This window comes from Zeugodacus cucurbitae, chromosome 3 (genome assembly GCF_028554725.1).
Source record: "Zeugodacus cucurbitae isolate PBARC_wt_2022May chromosome 3, idZeuCucr1.2, whole genome shotgun sequence".
Lineage (NCBI taxonomy): Eukaryota > Metazoa > Arthropoda > Insecta > Diptera > Tephritidae > Zeugodacus > Zeugodacus cucurbitae.
In genome coordinates, this window is record NC_071668.1 from 67,065,293 (window position 1) to 67,091,999 (window position 26,707).

Sequence of the window (26,707 nt, forward strand, 5' to 3'; positions counted from 1 at the left end):
ATATAATATGCTTTAGCTTAAACAATTTAATTGCACAGAACGTAAAATACATACACATACAACAACATAATAATACGACACGTGTTTGATAAAAATTTCGAGTGTTTAATGCGCTGTAAATTTATTTATTTATTTATTTGTTGGTAGAAGCCTAAGTACAAGCGAATACTACAAGTAATCTTTTATTTATTTTATAATTATTTTTTATAACAATTTATCGGCTTTTAAACATATACATTTTAGACTTCATTATACATTATTATTGTTCACGAACGTACGTGTGTATTGTATGTATGTATGGTGTAACTTATGCCATAAATATGTATGTGTATACTTATTAAATTTACTTTTTTTCAGCTTGATTTTTTAAAATTTCACTAAAAGCTGCAGTTTATGCAACACCCAACACACAAATGCTCATCCTGTTACAGGAAATATGCACTTATATACTTATTGGTTGTTAGCAACAACAACAATGACAACATGTTGCATGTTTCGATTACAATGCGCCTAGCTGCACCCCTTTGAGGACTTGGCAATGTTAGCTTAAAATACGAACAAGATGTAGGAAGGAAGAACTTGCACATTAACTGTGAACCAAAGTACAGTGGTGAGTAAAATTACCACAACAAAAAATAAAAAAAATAAGAAGAATGTTAAAACAATTGTCTTAAATTAGTGCAACAACAAAAAGAAAATCAGCTGAAATGCGCCAAGCAAGTTCAACCACACTTTAGAATGTCCAAATAAGCTCCAGTATGTCATCACTTAGCTCCGCATGCGGCAGCGCTTTCAACGTACGCAATGTCTCCATATAAAATGTCAACTCTGACGTCACCACGCCATGTTGCGGCCCACCATTATTGATAATGTTCAGCTTTAGCAATTGCTCTCTCAGCTTATCCTTGAAATTGCGATGCACAATGCCGTAGATCGTGTGTATCTGCTGTTCGGGCAGTATGGGCGCAATCGCCTCGTGCAACTTCACCAAATGTCGCGAAATATTGCGAAACGTTTGCGACGGTATGGGCGGACGTGCATCCCATTGCTCCAGCTGCATGGCGACACGTTCCGTGACAATGCCATAGATTTTATTTTCGATTTCTTTGATGTGACTGTGAAAATCCTTTTCGATCGAGTCAAAACCTGAGACGGCGTGCGCATCGTATGCGGCGAAATGTGACTTGATGCGCGGCAGCAGCCAGAGCACAAGTTGCAGTGCGCGTGACACCAATGCCAGATTGGTGCTGGTGATGGTCTTGAGACCGGCTACACGCATAGCGCCGGCGCCAATGACCAGCTGGCAGGAGCGCGAGTTGAAGGTGCGCAGCAAATCGACAACGTTGCGCGACAAATAGCTCGCCAGTATGGGTAAGCGCGTGGCGCAGTGACAGTAATCGCTGAGCATTTGCACCAGCAACAGCGCGGCGCTGACTAGACTAAACGGTTTGCCTTCGACGAGCAGCACGGGATTGGCTTGCAGCTTGGTGCTGCTGCTGTTGTTACTGTGTCCGTTCAATGTGGCGCCTAAGCTGTCAGCGAATGATTTGCTTGCCGGCTGCTGGAAATCTTGCGCGCCCATGCGATCGATAATCTTTTGGAATTCATTGGGTATGTCGACTTGACGCCAACGCTCCGAATCGAGCAGTAAAGCCAGTTTGCGCTTGCGTTCGGTGTGAAAGTGATTGGCGAAGCGTGATGCCTGCACTTTGGCGGCGACCTGGACATATTGAAAATATTTAAATTTGATTTTTATATAACTCAATTGCCATTACCTTCAGCGGCACGCTTGGTGCGCCACAGATGTCCTCACAACCTGCACTAAACTCATCGACAATCGCTGTCAGCTGCTCGATCTCATCCGCTGTGGCAACAGTGCGCTCCAAACTTTGCGTGGATACCAAATTCGCACAGCGCTCATGACAATAGTGGCACACCGCCACCAGCAGCTCATCCAGCCGTTCCGTTACATTTGCATGATCGGCTGCCGTTAAAAATGCCTCCGAGTCTATTAAATTGACAGCACCCTCTTGCGCGCCATTCACTGCGCCGCCCGCAGCCGCATCCGTTGTCTGTCGCATTATGCCCGTAACGGCGCGTATGCGTTGTAAAACCGTTAGCAGCGCCACGGTGGCTTTCTTTAGCAGCGCAATCCATTCGCTGATCGAGAGACTTTGTGCCTCTTCGCCGGCACCGGTCAGACAGAGTTCTGCATCGCTGGAAGCTATCACCTCGATAACGAGCTGCTTGATGATGGCACGTATGGTTACAATCGCCTCGTCCTTGTACGCCGTGACAAAAGAGAAATTCTTTTTTCGCAGCAAACCCATGACAATACACACCAGTTTGTCCTCCTCGGCGCATACGCTCTCCGTTTCGTTGAGCACATCACAAAGCGGTCGATTGAGATCCGCCGTGGCATAACGCTCGAATTCCGTTGTGAGCATTTTGTCAATTAGCTTTTCCATTTCATTTAGCTGCATGGGTAGATGCTTGAAACAGTGTATGCCAATGAGCTCCTGCGTTAGTATCTCTTGCGTGGTGCCTAGAGCAGCAATTCGTTAATTTTTTTTTACAATAATAACAAATAATAAATATGTTACCTATTAGATCCAGCGCTGCCACGTAGTCCTGCGTGCCCAGCAGCAGTTGCAGCATTGGTTGCGTTTTATGCACCGTTGCCATGAGGCTGAGCTTATCGAGCGTTTCCTCAAAGTTTTGTCTACGCTGCGCAAAACGCATCACACGAAATGAGTCCACCACCGCAGATTGGTGTAGCGTACGCAGCGAGGCGCGCAATTCACGCACATTGCTGGCCGCTTCTTTCATCTCAGCCATAATGGCGTCTTGTGAGGTCATGGCGTGAAAGAAAGCGGCGGATTTCTGCGATACTTGATGCGCTATTTTCACCTCAACAATATCTAGATAATGCGATAATTGCTCTTGCAACACGCGGCCAGACTGTTTATTCTCCTCACTCGTTGTGGCACCAATGCTAGGGAATACAAGCGCGAAGGTCGCTGCATGATTTAAATTCAATTGCTCTTTGAGAAATATATCCGGTATGGCGCTAAGGCTGACGGTGTGTGTTGGTGATGTTGGCGTTTTAGCCTCACGTTCCGCCAATGCGGCCGGTGTTTGTTGTGCACACATGCGTTCATGACGACGATAACGTTTACCAATTTTCGCTATGTACTTATCGAAATCTGCATAGGTAATTTCGGGCAAACGTGGCGTCTGTGGTATATGTGTTTTCTCTACAAAGGTGTCGCCCCACTTTTTTGTGAAGAGATTACTTTGTTTACCACGTGATGGATCGTTGAGCACGGCTGGTAGATTTTGTGCTGCCGAAAATACGGACCATTCCGGTGGTAGTTCACGTGTCAATTGATTCACATGATATTTAGCGACATGTGCATCGTAATCACGATCTGACACACCATCCAACGGCAGCGAAGGACACACGCCATTAAAGCCATAGCGACAAACATACGAACCACCTTCACGCGTACAATGTCGTTCACGTAAGTGCCTACACAAGATAACAAGGTGAGTATTAATCACTTATAAATTACAACAACTTATTAAACATACTTGACAAAATCAGCGGAGGTTTTGAACGTTTCACAGGGGCAATAGTAACATGTTTCCCAACAGCGTGTCACATTTGTTGTTAATGTTGCACCTGACATCTGTTTCGTTGCACCAATATGTGTGCCAACTTTCGTTATTTGGGCCACATCATCCACACTATTTAGCGTTGCACTGGCAGCGTTTTCTGTTGTGGCCATAATACTTACAATGCAATTCTACGTATAATTGGGTTTGTTTAACTTTTATTTTTTTTCCTCTAATTCGTTAATGATATTTTGTCAACTGCCCTACCCAGTTGTAACATTTACTGCTGTGGTTCTCAAACTATTTCATTTGTTGGTTTAACATTTTGTTTGCTAGCGCATTAGTTGGCAACGTAGTTTTATATTCGTTTTTGCATTTTTTGAATTATTTGTTAGCCGCTTAAAAATGAAAAACACTGCAAAATATTTTTTCGTCACTTCATTCAAAACAGCAAAGACGTGTAGCTGTCAATAAGGAACGTCATCACTTTGACATTTTACTGCTCTAATCAAATGTTTACACAAATAAGTGGCGCAGTGTTGTGAAACGACTAGAAAAGTGTTGAATGAAAAATATTAAGTTTATAGTATATAGATCAAAACACTTGTATTACTCTTTTAACAAACATAAATTAGTAAATTAGTTGCTTGAAGTTATTTAAATTATAGCTTATTTATTATTACTTTTTTGTAAGTTTATCAACTTAATATAATTCTAATAAGAAACATCTCCAACTGGTAAAAGTAGCGTATAAGTACCTAAATTCAATATGCACAACACTAGCACTGCGACAGCAACCAATCAGCTGTTTTCAGAGAGCTTAATACGAGCTTTGTTTATGTTGCAAATTATTTGCTGCTACAAAGAAACGAAAACCATCAATCTTAATACATTTCATTTTATTTGTGATTATACATATATATTCCTACTGCATGTGATAAAGAACGCCAGCAATCAAATAGCCATTGTTTACTCGCAGGCTAGCTACTGCAAATTCAATTAAAAAAAAAACAACTACGAGCTGCGCACATTCTAATACAAGCTTAATTAATTCCCGGCGATTTTGGATTTGCTGAATTCTTGTTTGAAAATTCACTCATGTAATTCTGTGTGTTGATATGATGAAAGCAAAGCCACTGCTACGTCTCGGATATACGCTGGCGCAACGCGATAAGAGTTTTGTTAAACATGCCTCAGGCATTAGTAAGAATTTATTATTCATAAATGGTTTGGCAATGTACTTGGGCTGAGTCGCCGCTCAGAAAAAGAAAAAACTTACACACAGCGCTTGAATTGTAGTAAAATTTTTTGAAAAATAAGAAGAAAAACAGAAATTTATAAGTCAAAAAATGAGTTATTGGTGGCCCTTTAGAAGCAGATATTTGCCACTTACCTTTGGCAAGCGTGCACTGCTGCTGTTTGCATTCCTCAGCTGCTTGCTCATTATTTGGTACATTGGGGTGAGTAACTGAATGTAATTAGTAATCTAATTAATGGTATTAATAACTTTTATTAATCTCACAAAAGCAGTGCAATACGCAACCTATATGGAAGCGTGTTAAAAATGCACACAATGCTGAAAGCTCGCCATGTATTGTGCTTTGGTGGACTAATATTGGTGTTGAAAAAATGGCGCTCGAAGAGATACTATGTGGCTACAATAAATGCTTTTTCACCAACAATCGCGAATACTTGCCACAGGCAAAGGCCATACTATTTTATGCGAGCTCATTAAGTTGGCACGATTTGCCGTTGCCACGTCAGCCCGAACAAATTTGGGCTTTGCTGCACGAAGAATCACCACGAAATGTGCTGGAATTTCTATTTGAAGATACATTGCAACATTTCAACTACACATCCACATTTAGTCGTTACAGCGATTTTCCTTTAACAATAAATGCACTACCCGATATAACGGAAATAACCAATCCGAAATATGTGGTGACGATTGGAAGTAAAAATATTGCACGTAATCAATTAGCGCCTATACTCTTTCTGCAATCGGATTGTTCCACAATGTCGGCGCGTACCAATTATGTAGAGGAGCTAATGCAGTATATACCAATCGACTCCTATGGCCGTTGTTTGAATAATCGTCAAATGCCGGAAAGGTAAGTTAACAGTGAATTGTTAGCAACAATAAGGGCCAAAATTAATTGTGTGAATATAAAGTGTGAGAGTGTAGAGAAAATTAAGATTTAATGAGAAAAAAAATTGTCCAATGTGAAAAAACTAAGTGCGTGTGTGTGTGTTAATTCCCGTTTTGCCGCATACATATGAATTATGCTTATAACTCAGTGCTCTTATCAGAGTTAAATAGGCGTATGAAAAACTGTGTTTATAAGAAAAATGCCACTCCCGCTTCCGAAATTACACTCGATTGTACACAAAAGCTTTTGATACACTTAATCACACAACGCTACTAGAAGACATAGATCAAACACCGTTTCTTCAAGGATTGAAGAGGTGGATCATGAATTATTTGAGCGGTCGTCAATCATGTGTTATGTGTCGAGGTCAAACATCTAAACAAAGTAGAATTAAACAAGAGGTTCCTCAGCGTGGTGTCCAATCCCCTCTACTATTCAACTTCTATATTTCGAAGCTCTCTCAAATACCAGAAGGAGTCTCAGTCACCTTTTACGCCGATGATTGTACGAGAATGACGTTGTTCAATGGAATCAATGACATGAGTTCGAAAGTGAACGGCAAGTGAAGGTCGAGGAGGTAACCTTTATCTTTCCCTAAAATTTTGAGAATTACAATGGATAGCCTTTACTTTTCCACTCCTTATACGATCGCTGTTGTTACCAAGGTACAGAGCCGCAACAAAATCCTCAAGTCGCTAGCCGGCAGCACATGGAGTAAATACAAAGAAACTTTGCTAGCAACTTAGCCTCTATATGGTCGCCTGGATAAAGTCGGACGCAGCTGGGGAAGCTTAAAACTTATGAGAATAGCGCTCTCTGAACAGCCACAGGTTGCCTCTTGCGGTTGAGCACCTACACAATGAGGCCCGTATGCTACCTGTGAAGGCGAATAACGGAATGCTCTTCAGACAGTTTCTGTTGAAATGCTTTCGTAGAAATTATCCCTGCAGTCACCTACTGGAAGCCGAGCCGCCTCCCAGAGTCATCAAGAGTTCCTTCATGAAATACGACAAACTTTCGACAAGTACTTAATGCCATACACAGAAAAATGATTAACACCTTCATCGACTCCCTTCCAGTGAATGGCGTACTTCGAGATAAAACACCACCCATCGCAGGGACAGAGCTCGAGTTGCTTCGCGAAATTAAAGTGACCTTCGTGCAACTTCGTTCTGGATACTGTAGCAGGTTAAACCTCTACTTATCCAGAAACGACCCTGACATACTCAACATATGTCCTGCATGCAAAGATTCTCCGCATGACACTAACCACTTCTTTGCATGCCCCCTAAACTCCACTCATTTAACATCCCTTTTCCTTTGTTCCGGCCCTATCGAAATAGCTCGTTCCCTGTGTCTCCCGTTAGATGACTTCGATGATAATTAGTTTAGGCAGGCCTAATTGTTCAAGCAGGTTTGGGTTATCGTTACAACAACAACAACATGCACACATTTATGTTTTTTAATTCGCATTATTTTCAACAATTACAACACATACAATATTTATGGACTAATTTAAATATTTATCAACTGCTGCGCAGCTATTTTGCAAGCATAGTGTCGAAAGTTATGTGCGCATTTCCAGCGTCAACAACGCCATCACTCTCTAAGACACGGCCAACGGACGCATTTGCTCTAAGCTGTTTCGGCTCCGTCGCATTATGCAATGCTAATGGCGCTTTCGATGCATTACGCTCCAATCTACGCTTGATCGGTGAGCCTGTTCTATGCAAATTCATCACCGTGGTGTTAACACCCACAGACTCGGTTGTCAAATCGATACTCTCCTCATATGAGTGACTCTCGTCCGTATCACTCTTCGATTTCTCACTGCTACCCGCAGAATTGAGCGTTGTAGAATTGGAGGCATTACTCGAGAGTTCCGAACCGCTACCCTTCTTCGCTGGCACTTTCTTCTCAACACCAGTTCTCGACTTCTTCTTCACCGCATCCTTTTGCTCAACCGATAGCTTAACCGCTTCTGTTTTGGACACTTTCTCTCGTCGTATTTGCCAACGACTTTTCGCTTGATCAATGGTTGCCATTTGTATGTGTTTGCCAATCAGACCCGATTGTGTTTTGCCCTCGACATCGAAGAGTGGATTGTGATGCAGTATAACAGTGCTCATTGGTGGTGTGAAAATGGGTTCGGCGCTTGGCTGCTGACAACTAAAGTCGGTATTTTTACTATTCAACTGCAGTTGGGTCTCCGCTGTGGGGGATTCCGTTGCACAACAAGGCATCTCAACTTCGGCTGAGACTGCCGCGGCTGCCACAGTGGCACCAGTTGGCAGGCGGGCGCGACTATGTTTATTTGTTGCGCCACCATTATTCTTATGCGCACCCGTACGTTGACTGCGTCGACTACGGCTGCGATAACTACGACGCTGACGCATGCCACGTCTAAAAGGCAAACGTTCCAGTATGGATATGGGATATACTGCAGTAGTCCAAATGGCGGTATTACGTCGACTATTTTGACGACTACGCGCAATGTGACTGCGGCTGCGTTTGATGCGGCTACGACTACGTTCAATGCGTGTGCGACTGGTCGGCACCGGGTCGCCCGAAGTCTGCAATAAGACATGCGACGATCTTTCGTTGCAGGTTTGATGCTGCTGTGCGCGTTCCATTAGACCGGCGAGATCCACATAAATTCTCGGTGCGCGTCGTGGACGTGGCATTCCTTAAGTAAATTTCTAGATTAATGGTTGTGCGCTACTTTGACAAATGCGTGGAAATCGCAGCGAGTTCTTGCAGTTTAAGTTGTTGCTTTATTTTATTTATTTATTACGTTTCTTCTATATATTTATATATTTTTTTGTTTTGTTGCAAATAATTTTTTTTTTATTACTTTTCTAAAAATTTAGGCATATGCAAACTACAAATAAATTTATTTTCAATATGATAGTGAAATCATGGCGTATTAGATTCAAAATACCAAATTTTGTACCGAGCAGCATTTTCAATTCGACGGAGTAACAGTAATTAAGTCCATTGAGGTTTTGATAAATCCGATATTTTTATAAATCCGAGTCTGTTTCGGTTACGTAATTTCGGCAGTCGTGTTGTTGAGTTGAGATTATAAATCCCAGTCCCTTTCGGTTATATAGGTTTGGTAGTCGTGTTGTCGAGTTGAGATTATAAATCCGAGTCTGTTTCGGTTACGTAATTTCGGCAGTCGTGTTGTTGAGTTGAGATTATAAATCCCAGTCCCTTTCGGTTATATAGGTTTGGTAGTCGTGTTGTCGAGTTGAGATTATAAATCCGAGTCCGTTTCGGTTACGTAATTTCGGTAGTCGTGTTGTCGAGTTGAGATTATAAATCCGAGTCCATTTCGGTTATATAGGTTTGGTAGTCATGTTGTCGAGTTGAGATTATAAATCCGAATCCGTTTCTGTTATGTCGGTTCGGTAGTCGTGTTGTCGAGTTGAGATTATAAATCCGAGTCCGTTTCGGTTATGTGGGTTCGGTAGTCGTGTTGTCAAGTTGAGTTTACAAGTCCGATACTGTTTCGGTTACGTAGATTCGGTAATCGTGTTGTCGAATTGAGGTCTGAGTCCGTTTCGGTTATGTAGTACCCAACCTACAGTTGAGATTATAAATCCGAGTCCCTTTCGGTTATATAGGTTTGGCAGTCGTGTTATCGAGTGGAAGTTATAATTTAGAGTCCGTTTCGGCGTTTCGGTTAAGTAGGCTGGGTAGTCGTGTTGTGGAGTTGAGGTTATAATGCCGAGTCCCCTTCGATTACGTAAGTTCGGTAGTCGTGTTGTCGAGTTGAGTTTACATGTCCGATACTGTTTCGGTTACGTAGATTCGGTAATCATGTTGTCGAGTTTTTGTTCTTAATTTCACATGAAAATTTGTTGAAAAGTTGAGATCAAGCCAAGTAAACAAAAAAGTGGCGCTTAAAGGAGAATATTTAATTTATTTATTAATTTTGCCGCTCTCTTGCAGCTTACAACACGATTTCCTCAACAATCTCTATACCGAGGCGATGTATCGTTTTATCGGACAGTATAAATTTATGATCAGTATTGAGAATGGCGTCTGTGAAGACTACATAACCGAAAAGTATTGGCGACCACTGATTGCTGGCACAGTGCCCATCTACTTTGGCTCACCATCGATACGAGTGAGTTTGATAAAATTTTGCATATTTTTATTTAATAAAATCCACCTTTATTCCAGGACTGGGAACCGCACAATCATTCCACAATTTACATAACCGACTACCAGAATCCCAAAGAACTGGCCAAATGTATATTAGAATTAGATAAAAATGACAATGAATATGTGAAGTACTTGCAACATAAGTACAAACAAATTAAGCCCATCACCAATCAACGTTTAATTGAAGAATTCTCTGTGCGCAATGAAGAGGTTATGTTTTTCTCCAAATTCGCTTGTCAAGTGTTGCAAGCTTTGTGGGCGCAGAATGCCAAAGTGAAAATGGCCAACCGCTTGCACTACAACTGTCCGCTGCCACTACCATATCCCGACATGGAAAAGGAACCCACTGAATTACGCTCCTGGAATAGTCTACTAAAGCGTGCAAAGTGCATGGCGCAGAGCATAGACGAGCTGTTGCGCATAAATCGTGAATTTACGGAGCAAGAATTGCATGATTTGACAAATGAGAAAATGAATCATGAATTGTGTTAGTGTTGAGAGGGAGAGGATTGTGAAGTTATGACTATATGAGGACTCTGAAGTATAGCGCAATTTGTTTGGCATGGCTGAGCGTGCAGTTGTGGAAGCCAAAAATATAAATTTTATGTAAATAAGTATTAGCTTTGCTGTACATATATGCGTATATATATATATATATTTGTGTATATGTGTCTAAAAACATGACAATTTTATTGTAAATAATTTTTATTTGTTATTTATAAGTAATTCAATTGTTATATTTCATAAATATAGCGCAAAAGCCAACAATAGCGAAATATACCACGCATATAAGTAAATATATAACTGAAATTATTACACGCAACTGTTTTTTGCCACGTTCAAATCACAATCATCGCACTTTTAATGAAACAAAAAAAAAAAAAACAAAAAAAGAAATCATTTAAAAAATCTTTTCGACGTAAAAGCTGTGAAAAAGTTTTCAGTATTCAACATATATTTTTTGATAAACATACAATATTTACAAAAAAATAATTACTAAAAATAATTCAATGAAATGCGCAAGCCGAAACAGTTCTGCAAATGCAACCGTCGTGCATGTGGCAAACATTTTGTGTTGTTCTACTGTGTAATTGGCGCAGGCGCTCTGTTGCTGGTGAGTTCCTTTCTCAAAGTTTTCCAATTTTTTTTCATATTTCTTTTAAATTTTTTTGTTAATTTTTTTGTTAATTTTTTTTTTTAATTTTTTAAAATTTTTTTTTTTATTTTTGTTTTTTTTTTTATTTTTTATATACTTTTTTAATTGTTTTATATATTTTTAAAATTTTTTTTGTTGTTTTTTTTTTAATTTTTTATGTTATTTTTTTCTAATTTTTTATGTTATTTTTTTTTTTTAATTTTTTATATTATTTTTTTTTTATTTTTTTAAATTTTTTTATTTTTTTTTAAATTTTTTTTTAAATTTTTTAAATTTTTTTAATTTGTTTTTTTTTTTTTTTAATTTTTTTATATATTTTTTAATTTTTTTGTTTTTTTTTATGATTTTTTTCAAATTTTTTTAAATCTTTTTTTATTTTTGTTTTTTAATTTTTATATACTTTTTTAATATTTTTATGTATTTTTAAAATTTTTTTTGTTATATTTTTTTTAATTTTTTATGTTATTTTTTTCTAATTTTTTATGTTATTTTTTTTAATATTTTATGTTATTTTTTATTTTTTTTTTTTTAATTTTTTTAATTTTTTTATTTTTGTTTTTTTTTATTTAATTTTTTTCATATATTTTTTAAATTTTTTTGTTTGTTTATGTTATTTTTTTTTGAATTTTTTTAATCTTTTTTTATTTTTGTTTTTTAATTTTTATATACTTTATAAATCTTTTTTAAATTTCTTTTAAAATTTTTTTTGTTACATTTTTTTTTTTAATTTTTTATGTTATTTTTTTTAATTTTTTATGTTATTTTTTTTTAATTTTTTAAATTTTTTTTTTTTTAATTTTTTAAATTTTTTTTTATTTTTGTTTTTTTTTTAATTTTTTTATATATTTTTTTGTTTTTTTATGTTATTTTTTAAATTTTTTTAATTTTTTTTTTTTACAATTTATTGCCATAGCTTTATTACTGGTATCAGCTGTCGCAAAGAGACCAGTTAGGCCTCTACGAGCCGCGCCTGCTACTTTGGTGGACACAATACGATGAAACACTTTATTATCGCAACATCTATTGCGGTTACCATGTGTGCACGATAACCAATGATCGGCAGCGACTTGCCGAGGCAAAGGTAAGTTATATTTTTGTATTGAATTTATTCCACATTTCCATACCGTTCCAGGTCATACTCTTCTATGGCAGTCACGTTAGAGACTACGATATGCCTTTGCCACGTCACGCCTACCAATTGTGGGCACTACTGCAGGATGAAACGCCACAAAATGCGTCAATATTATTTTATGAAGAATTTTTGCATCATTTCAATTATACTTCCACATTTAGTCGTTACAGTGATTTTCCGCTCACCTTGCGTTCGCTGCGCAATGCAAAAGATTTGATATCGTGGACATATGTGAGAAGGTTGCGCTCACGCATCGATATACCGATACTCTTTATGCAAGATAATTGTGAGACGCTGTCGGGTGGTGAGCATTATGTGCGTGAATTGATGAAGTTAGTGCCGGTGTATTCGTGTGGTGCGTGTTTGCGTAATATAGATGCGCCGAGGTAAGTTTTGTGTGTAATTTACTTGCTTTATTGTTGTTGTACACACACACAAGCATATTTAAGTTTTAAAAATGCTTTTATTTGCTGTTGTGGCATACTTTTAGGCGCAAAGGTTTATGTTTACTAAAAAGTCATTTCAAGTATCACTAAATGTAACAATTACCTCATTTCCTAGCACAAACAAATCATTTCATAACACAATTACACAAATCCTGTTCGGAATCGAGTCTATTTTGAGTTCTTTGGGTGTTTAAAATAATCTTCAATGGGTCGAAACTCGTGAGTGTGTGTGAGCGGAACGCAAGATTTTCCTCTCGAAAACTCCTAGTGTCGTCTTATCTGATGTTGACATCGTTCACGCTTCTGCACCATAAAACATGATGGTAATGATAAGCGACTTGTAGAGTTTGATTTTGGTTCGCCGAGAGAGGACTTTACTTTTCAATTGCCTACTCAGTCCAAAGTAGCACTTGTTGGCAAGAGTGATTCTGCGTTGGATTTCCAGGCTGACATTGTTATTGCTGTTAATGCTGGTTCCCAAGTAGACGAAAGTATCTACTACTTCAAAGGTATGACTGTCAACAGTGACGTGGGAGCCAAGACGCGAGTGCGCCGACTGTTTGTTTGATGACAGGAGATATTTCGTCTTGTCCTCGTTCACCACCAGACCCATACGGTTCGCTTCCTTATCCAGTCTGGAAAAAGCAGAACTAACGGCGCGGGTGTTGTTTCCAATGATATCGATATCATCGGCGTACGCCAGGAGCTGTACACTCTTATAGAAGATTGTAGGTTCTCTATTTAGCTCTGCAACTCGTCGTTTTTTCCAGCATCAAGCTAAAGAAGTCACACGATAGTGAGTCACCTTGTCTGAAACCTCGTTTGGTAACGAACGGCTCGGAGAGGTCCTTCCCAATCATGACGGAGCTTTTGGTGTTGCTCAACGTCAATTTACACAGCCGTATTAGTTTTGCGGGGATACCAAATTCAGACATCGCGGCGTAAAGGCAACTCCTTTTCGTGCTGTCGAAAGCAGCTTTAAAATCGACAAAAAGGTGGTGTGTGTCGATCCTCTTTTCTCGGGTCTTTTCCAAGATTTGGCGCATGGTGAATATCTGGTCAGTTGTCGATTTTCCAGGTCTAAAGCCACACTGATAAGGTCCAATCAGTTTGTTGACGGTGGGCTTTAGTCTTTCACACAATACGCTCGATAGAACCTTGTATGCGATATTTAGGAGGCTGATCCCACGGTAATTGGCGCAGATTGTGGGATCTCCCTTTTTATGGATTGGGCAGAGCACACTGAGATTCCAATCGTCAGGCATGCTTTCTTCCGACCATATTCTGCAAAGAAGCTGATGCATGCACCTTATCAGTTCTTCGCCGCCGTATTTGAATAGTTCAGCCGGTAATCTATCGGCCCCCGCTGCTTTGTTGTTCTTCAAGCGGGTAATTGCTATTCGAATTTCTTCATGGTCGGGTAATGGAACATCTGTTCCATCGTCATCGATTGGGGGATCGGGTTCGCCATCTCCTGGTGTTGTACTCTCACTGCCATTCAGCAGGTCGGAGAAGTGTTCCCTCCATAATCCCAGTATGCCCTGGACATCGGTTACCAGATTACCACCTTGGTCTCTACATGAGGATGCTCCGGTCTTGAAACCTTCGTTAAGTCGCTTCATTTTTTCATAAAATTTTCGAGCATTCCCTCTGTCTGCCAGCTTCTCAAGCTCTTCGTACTCACGCATTTCGGCCTCTTTCTTTTTTTGTCTGCAAATGCGTCTCGCTTCCCTCTTCAGCTCTCGGTATCTATCCCATCCCGCACGTGTCGTTTGCAATGTTGCGAGGTATGCAGTCTTCTCTCCGCTGCAAGATGGCAATCCTCAGGATGCGGCCTTTATATGGCCGCTGTAGTAGATGTCCCAAGGGCCCACCTTCCGTCCCGTCCATCGCACTTCTTGGATGGCGGTGATGTCAGCCTTTAGTCATATAAGGACATCAACCAGCTGGGCAGAGGCACTTTCCCAATTAAGGGTCCGGACATTCCAAGTGCATCAATCTTAAATCATTATCCTTAAAACGTTTGCAGGGGTCGTCATCAAAAGCGGGGTGTCTCATCCGAGGCTTTTGTCGATTTTTCATTGGTACTTCGTTTTTATGTGGTGGGTCCCAAACCCTACGCACAACCGCAAAGCGGGTTCGTCTTCTTACTTTAGCTCGTCTCCAAACGGCTGTTTGTTGGCTTTTTTTTGTGTTTCCTCTAACCTAACCGAGGTTGAAACTAAGTTTAATAAATCAGAAATGCCCAACGCTTGAGAACGACGTGTGTGAGAGACTGGGTCTTCTTCAATTGATGCGCTAGCGGCAGCAATATTCTCGACACTGGCACTTCTTTGTCACACATTTTTGAGAAGCATTGGATTAAAGTTTTTCCACTAGGCGCTCAATTGTTGATCTGACAGGACGATTATAACGATAATATATTTGACGTATCGCTCTTAAAGTTGAGTCCACCGACTCCAAATTTCGGTAATAATTTTTTTTATACTTTTCCATGATGAAATGGCAAAGCTTACTGAAGAGAAATGTCAAAAGAGTGGTCTACTTTTGTAGCGTCCCTATTGGAAAATCCGTTAGATCAGAGTGAAAAAAAAAGTCCAAATTAATTACGAAATGTAAATTTATATTTAAATTAACTCCAAAACACACTCCAAATATTTTTGTATTAGAAACCAAACAAAATCATATGGCAACCCTGTCCTGAACATTTATAATTATGTCGTTAGTTATAAATATATATATATATATATATATATATATTTGGCGTAGGAACCGCTTTAAGCGATTATAGCCGAATCCACCAGAGCGCGCCACTCATTCCTCCTTTTTGCTTTTTGGCGCCAACTGGAAACACCAAGTGAAGCCAGGTCACTTTGCACTTGGTCTTTCCACCGGAGTGGAGGTCGTCCTCTTCCGCGGCTTCCTCCAGCGGGTACTGCATCGAATACTTTCAGAGCTGGAGTGTTTTCTTCCATCCGTACAACATGACCTAGCCAGCGTAGCCGCTGTCTTTTTATTCGCTGAACTATGTCAATGTCGCCGTATAAATCGTACAGCTCATCGTTCCATCGTCTGCGGTATTCGCCGTTGCCAATGTTTAGAGGACCATAAATCTTACGCAAAACCTTTCTCTCGAAAACCCCAAGAGTCGTCTCATCGGATGTTGTCATCGTCCACGCTTCAGCGCCATACATCAGGACGGGAATAATGAGCGACTTATAGAGTTTGATTTTGGTTCGTCGAGAGAGGACTTTACTTTTCAATTGCCTACTCAGTCCAAAGTAGCACCTGTTGGCAATAGTGATTCTGCGTTGGATTTCAAGGCTGACATTGTTGGTGTTGTTAACGCTGGTTCCCAAGTAGACGAAACTATCTACTACTTCAAAGGTATGACTGTCAACAGTGACGTGGGAGCCAAGACGCGAGTGCGCCGACTGTTTGTTTGATAACAGGAGATATTTCGTCTTGTCCTCGTTCACCACCAGACCCATACGGTTCGCTTCCTTATCCAGTCTGGAAAAAGCAGAACTAACGGCGCGGGTGTTGTTTCCAATGATATCGATATCATCGGCGTACGCCAGGAGCTGTACACTCTTATAGAAGATTGTAGGTTCTCTATTTAGCTCTGCAACTCGTCGTTTTTTCCAGCATCAAGCTAAAGAAGTCACACGATAGTGAGTCACCTTGTCTGAAACCTCGTTTGGTAACGAACGGCTCGGAGAGGTTCCTTCCCAATCATGACGGAGCTTTTGGTGTTGCTCAACGTCAACTTACACAGTCGTATTAGTTTTGCGGGGATACCAAATTCAGAACGCGCATATTCTGCAAAGAAGCTAATGCATGCACCTTATCAGTTCTTCGCCGCCGTATTTGAATAGCTCGGCCGGTAATCTATCGACCCCCGCTGCTTTGTTGTTCTTCAAACGGGTAATTGCTATTCGAATTTCCTCCTGGTCGGGTAATGGAACATCTGCTCCATCGTCATCGATTGGGGAATCGGGTTCGCCATCTCTTCTACTTTCACTGCAATTCAGCAGATCGGAGAAGTGTTCCCTCCATAATCCCAGTATGCCTTGGACATCGGTTACCAGATTACCACCTTGGTCTCTACATGAGGATGCTCCGGTCTTGAAACCTTCGTTAAGTCGCTTCATTTTTTCATAAGATTTTCGAGCATTACCTCTGTCTGCTTCTCAAGCTGTTCATACTCATGCATTTCGGCCTCTTTCTTTTTTGTTTGCAAATGCGTCTCGCTTCTCTCTTCAGCTCTCGGTATCTATCCCATCCCGCACGTGTTGTGGTTGTTTGCAACGTTGCGAGGTAGGCAGTCTGTTTTCTCTCCGCTGCAAGATGGCAATCCTCAGGATGCGGCCTTTATATGGCTGCTGTAGTAGATGTCCCAAGGACCCACCTTCTTCCGTCATTGTCCCGTCCATCGCTCTTCTTGGATGGCGGTGATGTCAGCCTTTAGTCGTATAAGGACATCAACCAGCTGGGAGAGCCACTTTCCCAATTAAATCATTATCCTTAAAACGTTTGCAGGGGTCGTCATCAAAAGCGGGGTGTCTCATCCGAGGCTTTTGTCGATTTTTCATTGGTACTTCGTTTTTATGTGGTGGGTCCCAAACCCACTACGCACAACCGCAAAGCGGGTTCGTCTTCTTACTTTAGCTCGTCTCCAAACGGCTGTTTGTTGGCTACCCAGAGGATACTTGGTCTAAAACCGGAAGTCTTGAGCTGCTTGAACCATGTAGAGAAGAATCGTTTCTGGCCACTCCCAAGTGAATGACAATCAAAAACTTTCCTCCCAGATGGGATCAGGTGTAGAAGTTCAGATTACCAAATAGCGAAGTTAAAAACCTCTGAAATTTTTGTGTAGATCCTAGACGCTTTGTCTATTCTTAAATTTAAGTAAGGGGGAATTTTTTTTGTGTTTCCTCTAACCTAACCTAGGTTGAAACTAAGTTTAATAAATCAGAGATGCCCAACGCTTGAGAACGACGTGTGTGAGAGACTGGGTCTTCTTCAATTGATGCGCTAGCGGCAGCAATATTCTCGACACAGGCACTTCTTTGTCACACATTTTTGAGAAACATTGGATTAAAGTTTTTCCACTAGGCGCTCAATTGTTGATCTGATAGGACGATTATAACGATAATATATTTGACGTATCGCTCTTAAAGTTGAGTCCACCGACTCCAAATTTCGGTAATAATTTTTTTTATACTTTTCCATGATGAAATGGCAAACCTTACTGAAGAGAAATATCAAAAGAGTGGTCTACTTTTGTAGCGTCCCTATTGGAAAATCTTTTAGATCAGAGTGGGGAAAGTTAAAAAAAGTCTTTTGAACAAAAAAGAAAGTCCAAAGTCCAAGAAATTTATATTTAAATTAACTCCAAAACACACTTCAAATATTTTTTATTAGAAACCAAACAAAATTATATGGCAACCCTGTCCTGAACTTTTATAATTATGTCGTTAGTTATGAATACAAACATCTTATTAAACATGTGGCTAACATTTGTTTATTGTTTTACATTCCTGAGGAAAAAGAAAACATGGCAACCCTGTCGTAAACATTTTACAAAAACTTTCATTTAGAAATATTTAGAATTAGAAATAGTTTTCAAAAAATTTTGGTATATTTTTTGTATTTATTACACAAATTATTAACTATATATATATTAATTTTTGTATACCATGGCAACCCTATTTTTAATTCACGTTTAAAAATTTATAATTTTCTTATAAACTTTATATTTTTGATTGCTTCAATTACATTTTAACATATTTTTTGTTTCCTTTGTGCACTTATTGCAATATTCGTACGTATGTGGCAACTCTGTTTCATTTTTTATATTTAAAAATTTAATGGAATGTCTGCAGAAATTATTAATTGTTTTTAATACCACAGGTAGTAAAGTATAATTAGTACATATACAAGCTACGTATTTAATTAGTAAAATCGATATGGCAACCCTATTTTATTATTTTAACTTTTTTAAGTTTTTATTGTTTAGTTTTGATCAAACATTATTTTTTTACAAATTATTAATTTTAGTTTTTTATTGGTTAAATGGCAACACTGGTTTTCAAATCCTCAATTCTTCACTTTACAACTCACTCAATACAGCTTGTACCCAGCACTTCTTTTAACTTTCTAACCATACCCTTACCTATTTACTGTGCTCTCATTCTTTTATTGCCCAGTTTTAAGCGTGAAAACGATGATCTGCGCTTTATATCTGTGTTCAAATTTGTTTTAGCCTTTGAAGATGCCATTTGTGATGATTACATAACCGATACCTTTTGGCAGGCACTAATTGTGGGCGCCATACCCATATATTTTGGCTCACCTACAATAAGGGCAAGTACAGGGTCACCCAGAAATATATTGAAAAATTATCATATATACTCACTTCCTGCTTCTTCTAGGATTGGGCACCAAACAACCACTCAGCAATCTACGTTTCTGACTTTCAGAGTCCCACAGCGTTAGCTGACTTTATCTTTCAACTGGATAGTAATGAGACCGCATATATGGAGTATATGCGACACAAGCTCAATACCGCGGAGCCCATAACAAATCAACGTTTACTTAAAGCTTTACTTTGGCATTATAATTTGAATATTTCCAAGAAATTCGAAAAATTCGAAATAGAAATATGCAGCGAAATAAATAGCAACAAAGAGAAGCCCGTTGCGAAGATGGCAAATCAAACGCATTTCAATTGCCCTCTGCCACAACACTTGCCCACCACTTTAAAGAATTACACGAAGCATGCAAGTAAGTGGAAAGCTGTATTTACCGTTATGCAATGTGTTGCGCGACTATTGGATAGACTTTTGCAGCAGAATGCACCTTATACGTCGAGGAGTTTTACAAATAAGTTGGATCAGTTGATTGGTTGGAGCGCTTGTTGATCAATGTTGCACTCGCACGTCGGAACGGTGTATTGTAACCGTTAATGCAAAAATAAATTTGATTTTTGGTTAGAATTGCTCTTTTATTACTTTCGTTTGTATACGGTACTCGAGAGTTACTTATTTCATAAATTTGAATCTCTATTTAGACTTGTCGGTTGAACTTAAGTCGGGTTGAGTAGGAATAAAAGCTTAACTAATATTCAGAAGACTATTCTTCCAGTAATACACGGATATTTTGTCTACACTGCGGTCGAAGGCTTCATTCCTTTTGAATTGAATGAAAAAAATCTTTCAAACTCATTTTTATTTTATTTTCAACTGGCCTTCGTACTCCAAGTGTACAGATAATGAGTTCGCACTCTTTCGGCAGGTTAAAAATCCCGAAAAAAGCTAATGCGCTTCAACTGTTTTATTAATTAGACGGAAAGCTTTCGATTTATGTGAAAGCTCTGCCACTTTTCTTTGGGAAAATCTCTGCTTTAAACATAGAGCTTACCTACATAAGAAAAAGTTTTTGTTGTGAAAAAAAATTTATGAAGAAGCTCTGTCACTTTTGTTGGAAAAAATCTCTACATCACACATAGAGATTAAAAAGGCAGATTAAAAAGCGCACCCGTCTCAACTGCTTTATTAGTTAAAAGGAAAGCTTTCGATTTATGCGAAAGCTCTGACACTTTTATTTGGAATAATACCTATATCAAACATAGAGCTTTCCTACATAAGAAAGAGCTTTTGTTGGGAAAAAAGATTTATGAAGAAGCTCTGTAACTTTTGTTGCAAAAAATTTCAACATCAAACATAGAGATTAAAAAGCGCACGCGTCTCAACTGCTTTATTAATTCGAAGGAAAGCTTTCGATTTATGCGAAAGCTCTGCCAGTTTTGTTGGAAAAATCTCTATATTAAACATAGAGTTTTCCTAAATGAGAAAGAGGTTTTGTTGGCAAAATTTCTTTATCAAACATAGACACTAAAAAGTCAGATTAAAAAACCCAAAAAGGCGCACGCGTCTCAACTGTTTTTGTTAATTCGAAGGAAAGCTTTCGATTTATGCGAAAGCTCTGACACTTTTGTTCGAAAAATCTCTACATTTAATATAGAGCTTTCCTACATGAGAAAGAGCTTTTGTCAGAAAAAGCTCTTCATTAATATTTTAGCTTTCTTTTAATTTATTCACAGCTGTGTTTCTCATCAGTGTTATACAATTCTAAATCACCAACTCCATAAGCTTTTAAACAAATACAGCAATAAAGCAATATTTTTTTTTTATAAATAATTTTTTATTGATTATAAAAATAGTTACCATCGTTGTCATGAAAACTATCCAACTTTTTAAATATATGTATATATTAAATATATTTATGTGTATCTATATAAACAGCATTTCGTGGCTTTTATCGAAATCACTAACGAAAATTGACTACCCTAATTAATCACAGTTATTCTTGAAAGCCTTTGTACTTAAAAACTAAAAGCTCGATCAGCTTTGATCAGGCAAATATATTAATAACAAACTAAATTATTGTCTTCAAGCTTAGTGGTTACACACGGCGGCGGCGAAGCGACTCCAGTGAAGAGCGCATAAAACCAAGAGCGCAGAGAGCAAGCTGTAACCACGTGTACTCAGCGCGACAGCACCACCACTGCCAGGCGTAGTGTTGGGCACGCTTGGTGCTGCATTGCCATTATTATTATGATCACCGCTGTTCTCAGCTACATCATCATCGCCATCCTTCGGCATATAATCGTGACAAGTAGGGAAATTCTTGGGCGCCGATTGCATTTGATCGTTGTCGCCAACTTTGATAATCAGCGCCATGCCAATTTCCGCATGGAATTCAATGTGACAATGGAAGAGCCAATAGCCGGGATTGGAAGCCTCGAAACGTAAGATGGTGTAACCGCCGTCCGGTACGGTTACGGTGTCCTTGACTGGTGGTCGATCGAGATTGCGTTTGAGTAAATTGTAGCGATCGAGTTGTTTCACCTGTTGGAAGAAGAGAGAGAGAATTTATTAGAAATAATAAGAGAGAGTGTGTATGTGGTTTACTCACCATTTCTATGGTAACATTGGAGCCCAAACGCTCGAGGCCCACCACACGAAAAGCATTGCCATGCAAATGGAATGGATGATTTGCATCGAATGTGAAACCCTCATCGACCACAATCAACTCGACTACGGAGTTCAGCGGCACTTGCAGCACATGATGACAATGACAGAACTCTTTTCTACAATCGATACCCTGTTGTGCCAAGCTTGTGTCATTACAGAAGAGCGAATCATCGACATTATTGCGTTCGGCCATCAAAGCCATCGGTGGGAACTTCAAGGAGATGTGATTCAGTTGTGGTGTGTATAACTTGTTGGTCGTACCCATGCTGTCGTTGAAGCCATAGTAATCACCAGGATGGAAGACGGGATTATCCTTGGCATAAAAGTCATAGTAGACGAAGAATTTATAATCCGCCACGGGCTTGAGCGCATCACGATCTATACCGGATATTGTGTCGTAAATCGGTAGTGCGGTCATTTCGGCTGCTGTCAAGGAATCCGCATGTCCCGAGCCACGATTCATAGCATTCAACTCGATACCTTCGGCTTTGTGTTGCCAACCCAGCACACCGCTTGGCTCCGTCTCACCGGCGCCCTCGTAACGGAGTATGCCAACTTGAAAAGCGGATGTGAATTTATCGCTGCAATCCATCAAACCCTTGAAACGTATCCAATAATTGCCGATGGGTTGATTCGCATTCAGCACGAAGTCGAAGCGTTCGCCGGCGTACGTTACTATGGAGCCCACCTCGAGTGGCTCGAAATCATAACCGTCCGAGTGTATAGCTAAGAGTGTGTGGTTGTCAATGGACAAGGCTATTGGGCAGTTAAGAAACTCGGCGTTGATAATGCGGAAACGATAACGGAAACCGCGACGCACGTGGAAGGTTTGTAGTGGCATTTGATGTAATTGAATCTCGTCCACAGCGCGTTTCGTGCGTTGCACGTTGCTAGGCTGCGCTGTGAGATCAAACTCCACTTGTGGTTCGGAGCTGTTGTCGTCCGACTGTAGTGGTGATTGTTCGGCGACACGCGTTAAACGTGAGATTTCATTAGTTGCTCTGAAGCGCATGTTGTTGCGGCTGGTATCATTGTGTGGTTGTAGAAGCTCAATTTGAGATGGTGTCAAATCGTATTGATCCGTGAGCTCCGACTGGTTGAGCACAAAAGTGACTGGCGTCGTGCTTGTTGTTGAGGTTGTTGTAGTCGGTTCGGGTTTTGCTGTTACGCTGCTAGCACTCGGAGTCTTTGTCTTGTCAGCCGTTCCCGCGCGCGCTTCCTTCTTAGCCTGATCCCAGATGGCATAGTAGAAGCGACCGCGTCCATTCACCAACAAATTCACCGGTTTATTGTCACCACGCGAATGATGATGCGATGCGAATATGCTCACACCGGGCGTATGCACCCAATCCTGCAAGATCATCTTGTGTTCCGACAAATCGAAGTCATAGAGATGCGCATGCGCCTCCGTGGCGCGCGGACGCCGTACAATCAATGCGCCAAATACGCCATCACCACGTTGCATGCCCGTATGCGAATGCCAGAAGTGCGTGCCGGCATTGTCGGCGCGGAAACGATAACGGAATGTGGAATGCGGTGAGATGGGACACTGTGAGATGTGTGGTACACCATCCATATAGGGAAAGTCGCGCTGATGCATGCCATGCCAGTGTATGGTGGTGCTGTCACCCAATAAATGATTATGGACATCAGCCACAATCATATCACCTTCGCACACCTCAATCGCTGGACCCGGCATCATGCGATTCACCACCATTACGCTGCGTTCGATGCCATCACCTAGCACACAGTGCGGTCGCTCACAGTCTGTGCCATTTTGTGGACAAGCATAGCAAGCCTTCGACATAGTCTCATACCATTCCACAACAAAAGTGTAACGACATGTCATCGGTGCGGCATTCGGCTGACATTCACGTGCACATGGATGATTGCGATAGAACTCTTCCGTCCAAATATCACCGTTCTGCTCACGCATTTCTGGCGCACGTGGTAGAGCGGCTTCTTTGCCACGACACAGCGGACAGCAGTCCTTCACGTACACCTGCTCACGTGCACAATCGTGCGGCAGTGGCGCACAAGTCTTCTCGAAAACATTAACCATTGGTGTGACGACGTTGCGGTCGGGTAGAGGTGCGCATTCGTACATGGTACAACCATCCGGACTGTGCCACGTTTGACCCAAATCGTAGACCGTGTCGTTGAAGCGACACTTGGTGCGCACGCATTCACCGCAACAGCTGCCCGGTTGTGGGCGTAATTCTGAATCCTGTTGTGGAAGAGAGCGTGAGTTGGTTAAGTGTTTGAGTAAGGCATGGTGAATAAAGTGTGAATATTTTACTGAATAAGATATCTAAAAATTCAGACAATACATACCACATCACAATAGAATTGTCCACAATCCACTTTCGTCACGGTCTCACGCGGCGCACCGTTCTCATCCTGTTCGCAGGCGTGTATATCGCAAGCGTCATGCGCGGAAACCCAAACGGCGCCAATTTCACGCGTCTCCGGTTTGTCGTCGATGAGTACAGAGCAGACTGAGGGCGCTGAAAGTACAGAATGGAAAAAATGTTTTGAAATAAAATTTGATTAAAGTAAAAGTGGTTTGACTGTCATCGAACACTATTTCTAAGTTCAGTGGATCTCAGTGTTCGTAAAGGTTCTAAATTTTCATCTAAATGTTAGAAGCTTGAGAACGCCTTCAAAAAGGCAATATTTCTATAGGGAGAAGAGTACATTTGGATACTCAGAAAACTACCGTATCATTCATCAATAATTTCCGGAGATATCTATTCCGGTATATTCCCAAAAGTACAGCAACAGTGTAACACAGGCCAAGGCTGGCAAATATTTTTCTTGGTAAAAGCGCAACCTCATGTTGCTGAATAACTATTTCTCATTAGTGTGATGACTTTGAAAGCATATATGTGTGCCTGTACTCCCTCAGTCGCTCCCACACCTATTAAACGGCGTCACAGCTCGTCATAGACGGTGCCGTCGTGACTACTTCGTTACGGTCACTTGCTGTTAGTGTCAATTAGCCTACCAGCTGTTACACAAAAATTCGTGATATTTAAATGGAATTAATTTTTTCTAAGAAAAATTAATATTTTATTAAAAGTGAGTACCTGAATTATGAAAATTGTATTTTTGTTTTTTTTTTTTATATAATTTCAGCATTTTTTTATTTATTTGTTATTACTATCGCAAGCGATAACCTGCAGAAGGGCTGGCTTATCATGCGCACTAGCAAACTAGTTGGCTAGTCTACTTCGTGCTTAAGTGTGCGAATCGTGATTTTTTGCCATTCATCTAGTGCTAAAAAAAAAATTATAATAACCAGCAAAAATGCAAATTGTGAAAACCTTTTAAAATTACTTGTAAAAAATATAAATTGCAAAAAAAATATTAAAAATGCATTGAAATACAAAAAAATTCTATTCGAATATATTCCACCCTTTATTGACGGCTAACTCGAAACTGAAACCGCGAATGTCTAGCAAAAAATACAATCTAATCCACATGTGACGCGCCAGTCACGATCGATTTGAATATTTGGCATATCATCAAAATGCACTTAAGCGCAATAATTGAAGGCGGCACTCAGGAAAGATGAAAGCGTGGGGATAGAACAAGGTGTTTCAATGGAAATAAGTAAAAAAAAAAATTAAAATTAAATTTTAGATGAATTTATAAATATTAATATAAAATATAAATACAATAATAAACAATAAATAATAAATATTTAAATAAATAATTTATTTTATATGATATTATAAAAAAATAGTATAAAATTAAACATATTTATATTTATACATAATCAAAATGTCAAATAGAAAAAAATAAAAAAAAAATGGAAATATTAAAACAATACATGATATTAAACAAATTAAATTTTTAAAAATATTGAAATGAAATAAAAAATAAATTTAAATTATATAATACAATTTTTGTATTTTTACCTTTATATAAATATATATAAAATTAAAATAATTAAGAAAAGTTGTAAAAATTATACATTAGAACAAAATTAAACTGAAAAAATTTTTAGTATAATTTAAAAAATATTAAATTAAAAAGAAAATAATAAATAATATAAAATAAACATTATTTAATAGTAAAATAAATTATATGAAACAAACGAAATTAAACTTAAAAAATGGAAAAAAGTTAAATAAATATGTATATTAAATTAAGAAGGTTTTTAAAAAGATAAATTATATATATTATATAAATTATATATATTATATAAATTATATATATTATATAAATTATATATATTATATAAATTATATATGTGACCTGGTCTACGGAAAGGGGGCTTAGGTGTCAAAAAATCAATTTTCACTTTTTAGTTGATTCGGATGGAAGATGAGATTTATTTATTTTTAACAGCTGTTTCCCAGAAAACTAGTTTTCGCTCGTTAGCTCCCTTTTCGTAGACCAGGTCACATATATTATATTAATAATATGGGTAAAAAAATATTAAAAGAATAATAAAAAATAATAATGTATTTATTTAATTAACAAATAAATTTATTTAAAAATAAACAACAAAAAAACAAAACAATAATAACAAAATTAAAAAATTGTTTAAAAATATGAAATATTAATAAAAAATTACACTGGTCCACAAAAAAAAATCGATGAAAGGTTCCTTTGACCAAACATGGTGTATCAAATGTATTTTGGGCCGTTGAAATCGAATCTGAAGTCCGTTTTGCTTGTCAAAGGAACCTTTCATCGATTTTTTTTGTGGACCTGTGTTATTTAAAGTTAATAAATAAAAAAAAAATTATATAAAATAAATGAAATTAAAATTAAAAAATAATTTAAAAAAATTAAAAAAAAAATATAAAAATAATAATAATTAAAAACAAGTAAGGAAGGGCTAAGTTCGGGTGTAACCGAACATTTTATACTCTCGCAATTTATTAATTTAACTTTATTAATATTATATAATACACACTTTGGCCCACATATACGTCATATATATTGTATAAAGTCCATTGAAAGTTGGAAACCATAAT

The 26,707-nt window shown here is 38.9% G+C and overlaps 4 protein-coding genes across 7 annotated transcripts in view; 2 read left to right on the forward strand and 2 right to left on the reverse strand.

Moving 5' to 3' along the window:
• Window positions 1–81: 81 nt before the first annotated feature.
• On the reverse strand, window positions 82–4,118 carry LOC105219788 (vacuolar protein sorting-associated protein 54). Its single transcript, XM_011196093.3, has 4 exons — window positions 3,595–4,118; window positions 2,604–3,532; window positions 1,776–2,545; window positions 82–1,720 (listed from the first exon to the last, which is right to left on the reverse strand). The coding sequence occupies exons 1-4, from the start codon at window positions 3,789–3,791 to the stop codon at window positions 734–736; spliced, it is 2,883 nt and encodes a 960-aa protein (XP_011194395.2). The 5' UTR covers window positions 3,792–4,118; the 3' UTR covers window positions 82–733.
• A 327-nt stretch (window positions 4,119–4,445) lies between these two features.
• LOC105219791 (alpha-(1,3)-fucosyltransferase B-like) lies at window positions 4,446–10,759 on the forward strand. 3 transcript variants are annotated; one of them, XR_008470624.1, is made up of 5 exons: window positions 4,446–5,078; window positions 5,146–5,729; window positions 9,726–9,903; window positions 9,960–10,547; window positions 10,695–10,759. XR_008470624.1 is itself a non-coding variant. In XM_054228128.1 (4 exons), the coding sequence occupies exons 1-4, from the start codon at window positions 4,968–4,970 to the stop codon at window positions 10,431–10,433; spliced, it is 1,347 nt and encodes a 448-aa protein (XP_054084103.1). In that variant the 5' UTR covers window positions 4,446–4,967; the 3' UTR covers window positions 10,434–10,759. The 3 variants fall into 3 exon arrangements, 2 of the variants coding, with proteins under 2 accessions (XP_054084103.1, XP_054084104.1); XM_054228128.1 differs by having other exon boundaries at window positions 9,960–10,759; XM_054228129.1 differs by having other exon boundaries at window positions 4,447–5,078; window positions 5,149–5,729; window positions 9,960–10,759.
• A 56-nt stretch (window positions 10,760–10,815) lies between these two features.
• Window positions 10,816–26,707, forward strand: part of LOC105220226 (uncharacterized) — a 275,549-nt gene continuing 259,657 nt past the window's right edge. For both annotated transcript variants that reach the window (XM_054228123.1, XM_054228124.1), the window contains exons 1-3: window positions 10,816–11,055; window positions 12,011–12,178; window positions 12,230–12,615. In XM_054228123.1, the coding sequence (XP_054084098.1) occupies window positions 10,957–11,055; window positions 12,011–12,178; window positions 12,230–12,615 (653 nt within the window). In that variant the 5' untranslated portion in view covers window positions 10,816–10,956. The remainder of the gene's footprint in view (window positions 11,056–12,010; window positions 12,179–12,229; window positions 12,616–26,707) is intronic.
• Window positions 20,892–26,707, reverse strand: part of LOC105219789 (uncharacterized) — a 35,683-nt gene continuing 29,867 nt past the window's right edge. The window contains exons 3-5 of the mRNA XM_054228126.1: window positions 24,051–24,223; window positions 21,658–23,943; window positions 20,892–21,590 (exon numbers count right to left, since the gene is read on the reverse strand). Coding sequence (XP_054084101.1) covers window positions 21,138–21,590; window positions 21,658–23,943; window positions 24,051–24,223 — 2,912 coding nt within the window. The 3' untranslated portion in view covers window positions 20,892–21,137. The remainder of the gene's footprint in view (window positions 21,591–21,657; window positions 23,944–24,050; window positions 24,224–26,707) is intronic.